The 8,469-nt window shown below is 34.7% G+C and overlaps 1 protein-coding gene across 1 annotated transcript in view; it reads left to right on the forward strand.

Moving 5' to 3' along the window:
* RBM11 (RNA binding motif protein 11) overlaps window positions 1-8,046 on the forward strand; it is a 12,449-nt gene extending 4,403 nt beyond the window's left edge. The window contains exons 3-5 of the mRNA XM_012731515.1: window positions 1,296-1,368; window positions 5,051-5,147; window positions 6,590-8,046. Of these exons, the coding sequence (XP_012586969.1) occupies window positions 1,296-1,368; window positions 5,051-5,147; window positions 6,590-6,874 (455 nt within the window). The 3' untranslated portion in view covers window positions 6,875-8,046. The remainder of the gene's footprint in view (window positions 1-1,295; window positions 1,369-5,050; window positions 5,148-6,589) is intronic.
* Window positions 8,047-8,469: the final 423 nt, after the last annotated feature.

Genomic DNA, 8,469 nt, shown 5'->3' on the forward strand with positions numbered 1-8,469 from the left:
AGCAAGAGTGTTTTCTGCTCTTCTTGTCATTGTTAATGAACAGTATCAAATACTTACCATTTGGAAGATAGGAAGGGTGGCTTGTCTTTTTCTTGGGGAAATCATGCTATACAGAATGTCCTGGACATCCTTTAAGAGTAGCTGGCCAAAGGCAGCTGCAAAGTAGCCCTTAACAGCCATAGAGGAAAAAGGCCTCAAATGTCTTCTGCACATGTCAAGTACCGATAATCTTTGACAAGGTGCCCAGAGAACTTGTGCACTACTCTCGCTCTTTCACATTTTGAAGGACTGACAGAGGCAGTGCTTAGGCTAATGTTACAATGTTTGCAATCCTTTAGTTGCTGCCTTCCACTAAATGATTCAAACTTACTGGAGTTTCACTTATTTGTTTGCTTTTTATTCTTCTCAATATATTAAAAGAAAACAAATAAAAATACCAATATAAAGTTTTATTGCAAAGGAAAAGTGTTTGCTTTGCATTTTTCTCTTAAATGTCTTTGCAAAGAAAACTGACTATATTGTGCTCTCAAATACTGTCAGTTGATTCATACAGGCAGGTAGAGTGGACCAGGTCATTATGTTCTGACACATCTCTAGTCAGCCACCCAGCATCTTGTGTATGGTTTTATCAGCTTTTGCCAGAACAGTTTGGAGAATCCATGTCTTCTGTGGGAGGCAGATAGTGCTGATTATTTGCCATATTTAGTTGACAGGTATGTAGATCAAACATAATTGTGTATATGGTCCCATGTCAATATAATGCTCTTGCAGAGCCAATGTTATGGACGAAAGCTTAAGTATAATTCAGTCACGTATACTAACATAGCTATCTCACATTGCACATTTTACAACCTTGTATATAGTACTATAATATAAAGGATTCTTTTAAATTTATTGATGCATATAAGAACTGGGCCAGCGGTGCAGAAGGCGAGAGGATTCACCAAGGAGAATAGGAAGCAGAACAGCAGACTCACAGAAATAAACTGCTGAGGGGATCAGTGGGTGATACAAGAGACATGTGCCACATCATATGTAGGCCAGCTCCTTACAAGAGATTGAACCTATGCCATCACAGTAACAGTGCTGAGACTTAAGTACTACGCTACCTGGGAGGCCCCTATATTGTTATAATGTAAATATTACTGGGGAGATCAAAGACATATCCCTCTATCTTATATATGCAGATGGCATTTTAATCAATACTGTATTCTTAGTGTTTTTTTAATGTTTTAATATTTTATTTCAAGAAAAATTATACCATGAGGTAATGTGTTATTCTTTTATCTTTATAGGGAGTTCTCGTTCTTCTGAACCAGCCAATCAAAGTTTTGAGAGCTACATTAAGATAAATTCACAGAATTACAGGTAATCAAAAAAAAAGTTTCACCAAGGTAAAACAAAATAGGCTCAAGTCATAAAGAGTTTTAATATATTCTGAACTGTTGTAAAATCTTACCAGTTAGACATAGCAAAAAATTAAGAATTCACTTTTCTGAATAAGTGAGAAATGACAAAAAGGCTTATTAATTTATCATTCAATCAGTATTTTAAGTAGTTAGATCCACTTCTGTAGTGTTGTGTTTAACATGTATTTGTCATAGCTGTTAAATAATTTCCACATCTAAGGTCTTGGTGTGATAGATCATAAAGGTAACTATTAGCCATTTTTAATATTTGAACAGAGATGCAGATGTTAAATAATTTCCAAAGTCACAATATTAAAAAATGGTAGTTCTAGGCTTGAATTTAATCTCCTGGCATTATACCACTCTATTATTTATTTTCTTATGTTTTAGAATTTATCTATGGTAATTTTCCAAGAGTCTAAAACTTTCTTAGGCTGTTGATGCTGTTACCTCCATTCACACTGTCAAACCAGCTAACTCAAACATCATGAACAGAAGGCCTTGTAACCAAATCAAGATGTTCAACTCATACCACTAAACCAATGTAAAAGACAGAATGAAGAGAGGAAAGATACTAGAGAAGGGAGAACCTTAGAATAGCACATAAATGACCAAAAGTTCCACAAGAGCTGAGTTCTAGTTATACTAATATTCACATGTCCCTTTTCTCTCTGGCTGTTGTATCTACCTCCCTGGCTGACAGTGTGGTTATGAAGATCATAGTGGAGGCTTAAGTAAGGGCATCCATTCTGATTGGAAGCTCCCAATCTTACTCACTTGCTCCCTCGGAGATATAGAATATAATACACCTGTTCGCATCCAGATGCCTGCAAGTTATATCTGAGTTTCCTAGGCAGAGCAAAGCCAAGAAAGTCAGCATAACTGTAGCCCACAGGAGGTGTGCTAAGGACTTAGATTCCCTTTCCTTTCTATCTAGGAGTAATACTTTTATTTGTTCCGTCATATTTCCTATTGAATCAATCTGTCAATTTCTTGTTGAATCAATCTGTGGCGTTCTTTATAGGATACTGACTCGTTTACTTTCCATTATATATACCTATATATGCTGTGTCTCCCAGTCTATCACTAACACAGTTTCATTGTTACCTCATACATTATTAGCTTGCCTAACGTCTACTCTGAGCTTCATGAGTTTCAGCCATCCTGTTTGTTATCTTGTTTTCTGTAGCAGAACCGAATAGCCTCATATAAGCTGAAAAGCCAGGCCTTCTCTTCCTGTTAACTATATCAGTCCTCTGAGGCCTACAGTGACTCTTGGGACTGGTAATTACCCAGGCTTTTCTCTAGGAGAAGTGTCACACTCCAAATAAAACTCACTGTGCTCCAAATCTTCATTCTCTCTAGTATTTCTGTAGTAAAATAAGGAGAAGGTAAGAAAGTAGGTGTCAACATAAGATGACCTGAATTTCAATCCTGCTTTTGCCATTGTGTTAACAGTATGACAAGTTATTGTAGTGAAGTAACTATGGACAAATTATTTCACTACTTGGCAACCCCTCCCTAAAATAAGGATAAGGTCTAAAAAATTCACTGTGAAAAATTCACTTTATAATAAATTCGAGCTATTTAAAATAGTGGACCCATAGCCAGAATTCAGTGAGTACTTTCAGGGAATGTTAGCAAAAAGAGGAAAATGATTTCCTCCCTTGGTAGGGAGAGCACCATACACTGACAAACTAAGCAATATGTGTTAGGAACTTACCTTCCTCTTCTAATGAAAAACTAAGCCTCTTTTTCCTCAGAAGTTAGGTGGAAAGAATAAGCTGCTAGGATTTTGGTTAAAAGAGGAAATACTAGAAAAACACTAGTGGATGTGAGTGAGTGTAACTCTTGTATTCCCTGGATATGTTTGGTAAGTCATCACACGAGGTTGCTGTTGGCCATCAGAATTGTGTATGGTTCATAATGTTACACTTTACTGGTAATAAATTATTCCTCTGTCATTTGTTACCTTATAGAGGAGGAATAGATAATCATGTCCTAGAAGACATATAGAGAGAAAAGTAGTGCACAAGTACTTACCTAGCCTTTCCCTGGTTTTTCTGGGAAATTGATTTCTTGTGCTCCTTACTGCCAATTTTACTTGTTGTTATTAGTGAATAATTCTGTTATTTATTTTTTTTTAGTACTTTGTTCTAACAAAGTACCACAAACTATTGTCTCACAGTTCCAGAAGTTAGAAGTCCAAGATCAAAGCGACAAGGGTTAGGTTGCTTCCATGGGTGATGAGGAAGAGTCTATCCCATATCCATCCTAGCTCCTCATGGTCTGTTGGTGGCCTTTGATATCCCTTGGCCTATAGACTCACCCATATCTCTGCTTTCATCTTCATGTGTGTCTGTCTCCAAAGGTCCTGTCTTAGGAACACCAGTCTTACCAGATGAGGGGCCATTCCTACCTAAATGCGACCTCCTCTTACTAATTACATCTGCAACAGCTCTATTTTCGAAAAGGTCATCTTTTGAGCTATTAGGTGGGGACACAATTCAACTTGTAACCTCTCCTCCTTTATATTTGATTCCTCCTCACAGATAACTGTACATGCCCTGAAATTCACATAAAGTAGAGATTTATAAAATCTCCATCTGTTTTTAGTGGTGTCTTCCCCATACTGCAACCTCATTGTACCTTTTGTCCCCTGACTATCATTTACTCCACATACATGTTCTTGTCTCCCTGCAACTGTCTCGTAATAAGGCTGTTATATTTTTCCTGTCCTATCACTGAAAAATCTTTTCTCCTCCACATCCTACTTCCCATTCTCTTCTGAACCATGTTACTGATTAAGAATTCAGTGATTTCTTGCTTATCCAGTTTACTGAAATATAACAGATACCTGTCTACTGCTTTCCTTAATGAAACTCCCTCATCCACTGGTCTCTTCATCACTTATAAATGATCTGTACACTTATCCATTTGACTTGATTCCTGTGGTTCTCCGACCATCGTCTTTGCCTCTTCCTGGCTGTGTTAATTTCACTCCCCTCACCGCCTCCAAACTAGACTTTCTATTCAAAGGATCAATAGTACCACACTAAAATTTTGGTGAGCTGAACAAGTAGGCTAATGACAACTCCCATGGGTCTACCCATTATTTGTAACAGAAATTGATTGAACATCTCCATAGAAACAGAGAATACACTTGTAAAAGAAAGTAAGCAAATTTTAAATTGGGGACTTTTATACTCTTAATGTACAGGAGTCAGCAAATGTTTGTTCAATTTAACATTAGCAGTTCACTTACAAATAATTTGTATAAGCAGTACAGATACCTTCAAAAGTGAGGACTTTTTCTAAATTTCACGTTTTATATCTGTACAGGACTAAATGTAACCTGGGTGATTATTAACGCATGCTTTACTCTCTTCATATCTAGCTGTTCTATGTAATATTGTTTCATATTTTCCTATCAAAAAGCCAAATGTGACTCTTAAGTGTTGAGATTTCAATATGTGATAATATTATCTATATAGTTAATTATGTATGTTTAAAGTAAACTAATATTAACTTCTCTCTTGGAGAAGTTCATCTTTTTTTAAATACAAAAGGTTGTGTTGTTTAAGAGCATCCATGCCTATGAATTTTAACTTTATATTGCTTCTTCTTTTACCTCCCCAAAGAAATGATGAAGTTGTGGGCAGGCCTTCCTTTCCCATGCACTTCTTTCCACTTAACAACACAGCATTGCCTCCAGATTACTTCTCCTTGCAGAAGATGGTAAGTTTGATATGCCTTTGGGTCAACTTATAATAGCATACAAACTATGAAGAATATAAAAGTGGCTTGGCATTCAAATGTAAACCTGGATAGAGGCAGAAGCTGCCCTGAGCACAGTCCCCCAGGGAACATCTGCTCTAGCCTTGTCCTCTTGGAAACCTCAAAATGACCTCAGCAAACAGCCAGTGGTCAGTGGAAGTGGACAGATGGGGGTGAAGAGATGCCGTGGTCCAAGTAAAAGTGGAGTAGAGGGCTCTCATTGGAATGGGTATTTTGAAAGGGTTCTTTAGAATTGAATGATCTAGAATGGGTAAGTATGTCTTGATTAAAGGGGAGTTTAAGATAACTTCTCCCTCCAACTCCTCATCTTATACCTACCAAAGTTGGGATCAGGAATCTTAATCACCATAAACAGCTTGCTAGTGATGGAGGTAGGACTATAATTGAGATATTCTAATTCACAGGGTATCATTTTTACAAACATCCAATGAACGTATAAGCTTCAGATTTTTCAAATAAGCATCATTTTGTAAACATAAGTAAATTGATAATTTAAGCTTTTGGAAAAATCTTTTCTTAGTTGTCATGAGATTTGAGGAAACAACCATTTCTGAGGTGAAACTGTCAGTATCTTCCTAGCATTTTTTAACATTAAGAGAAGTTGGAAACACACATACACATACACACACCCCACAAGCTCATGTTATCACTGTTAATCTTTAACCTACTTTGACTAGCTAAATGTTTGAGTTAAAAGCAAGTTTAAAGACAGGGAAGTGTCCATCTTATTTAACAACTGCTGTACACTGTGGTTACTGTAAAGCCACATGTGGGCTTAAAGAGCAGAGTTTTTCATTTTTAATTTTAATTTAAAAACAGGTTCTTGTTTCAGTTATTAAAAATGTTTTCAGTATACTGGAAAAATTTAGGTGTGTGAATCTACATTTTCAACTGTAAATTTTATGTCATCTAAATGCAAATCAGCTATCTTCAGTGGAAACCTAGCTTCCAAATTGAGATTTACTATAAGTATAAAATATGTACCAGATTTTAAAGTTAGCAATATTTTTTTAATAAAGCAAAATATCTGATTGGCTACATGTTGAAATAACTACAATATTTTGTATAAATAAAATACTGAATTTATTTACACTTCATTTTTAATGTTCACATTATAGCTACTAGATTTAAAACTGCATAGGCCACTTGCATTTAATTTCTATAAGAATACTAATCTGTATTATTGCCAACTATACATGACCTTGAATATTCACACTAGCCATGTAAAGAAACTACCACGTCCCCACTGTGAAGTCACTGTTCCTCTTTTATTAACACATGGATGACTTTGATATAATTACTTCTATATACATGTAAACTATTGATTAGAAATAAATGTTCTGGGCTTCTTTTAGTAAACGCATGCCTTTCTTTTCCCGTAGTGGCACACATTCAGTCCTGCACTCCAGCTGCCTTACTATGAGCTGACAGCACCACTTCCTGCTAGCACATCTGTGACCCCTTCACTAAATCCCATTCAAGATCGAGAGGCTGGACCCAGTTCTTATGAGTGGACTTGCCCACAACCAAGTGACCCTGACCTGTATCAGGCGAACAAACGAAAGAGGCAAAACCAAAACAGTGATAGTGATAGTAGTGCAGAAAACAACAGAGGAAACAAATATAACCAGAAGTACCAAAAGTGTAAGAAGAAGAAAAGATATTAGTATAACATTCAAGTCAAATTTATCTACACTAAACTGATTTCTCTTAAAAGAAAAAAAAAAGTGTATTCTACTAATTTCAATTTCATGGTTTTCTGGTCTTTCTTGAACTACATCATGATAGGACATGTGATTTACTTTTCAATTTTTGTCTTGAGTGACAAAAACATAAAAATTAGTAGATTTGTAATGGTAATGAAGCTTTTGACCTATGGTCAACAGAAAATAGACCGTGAATTATTCTGTTTAAATACTATTGATGTACTAAACTATCAATGAAAAGTCACTTACTGAGCACTTAGGAATAAGTCACCATGCTCTCCCAGATTTTCATCTGAAGCCCTCAGTTGTGATTAGAATGTAGTAGATTTTCTGAAAGAAACCAGTGCAAGTGTTTAAGAATTACTTGTTCCTAATGATGATGGAACAGGCAGGCTTTAGTTTCTTTTGTTAATGAGATTTTTTGATGTCAAAATATGTTTCTGAGCCTTACTATCCTACAGATAATATTTTACAAAATACAGATAGATGACTGTGACACCAAAGGAAAGTTGCTTATCACTGCACCAGTTTTTTAGATTATTGCCTTTCATATGACTATATATGAGTACAAATAACAGATCTTTATCCTTATTTATTATTTGTATTTTATGAAAATGAATTGGTTATGTTCATGTTTATTATCCATCTCTTTTTTCAGCTGGGTTTTGAGGGTATACTTGACATTCATATCTTGATAATGAACAATAGAAATATTTATTCATTATATACAAAATACTACTATATTTTGTGTATCATATGTTTGTTATATACTGGATTTGAAAGAGTATATTTGACATTCAAATCTTGGTAATGAACACACTAAATGTCTTCATTATATACAAAAATATTTTGTTAATGTATGGTGTAATATTTATCATCAAATCAAGTTTCTATTTCTGGTTATTTTTAGAAGGTAAATAGACTATATGGTTTATTTGTACATTTTTGTAATTTTGTAATTCATCGTAAACTAGAATGATGAAAATATTTATGAAAACTAATTAAAAGCATCCTGCTGCTTCATTGGGAATTAGCCATCCAGTTCACTAGGAAAAGCCTTGCTTGGAGATTAATTTTGCATGTTGCTTAGCACTTTATAGGTCTTTATTAATGTAATAAAGATTTTTTTTGAAAAGCGAGTAACTTATAGTCATAAACATAAATGCAGTAGAGTTTCATTTTGTAAGTTTTTTCTATAACTTTTTTTAGTATATTAACATTGGTTTAGAATACTGTATATAATTTAAAGAAATAATTTCATTGGTAAATATTAACTATTTCAATCTGATCCATATGAAAAAACTAAATTATGCTTAATTTGGTCTGATTTTCATATTCCTGAACATTCAAACTAAAGAAGATAACTTTTTATCTTTGAAAATTCACATTTTTGGACTTTTGAATCATGCCAAAGGGATAAATATATTTCTGTATAAATAGAATTTGATATAGATTTAAAAACATTTACTTCACTTCATCCTTTCTTTAACATACTTGACAGTTTTACCTAATCACCGATTATTTCACTGTTTTGTGAGCAACCTCAGGTGTTTCAC

Source organism: Condylura cristata, unplaced genomic scaffold, assembly GCF_000260355.1.
Source record: "Condylura cristata isolate star-nosed mole 26May11 unplaced genomic scaffold, ConCri1.0 scaffold00003, whole genome shotgun sequence".
Taxonomy (NCBI): domain Eukaryota; kingdom Metazoa; phylum Chordata; class Mammalia; order Eulipotyphla; family Talpidae; genus Condylura; species Condylura cristata.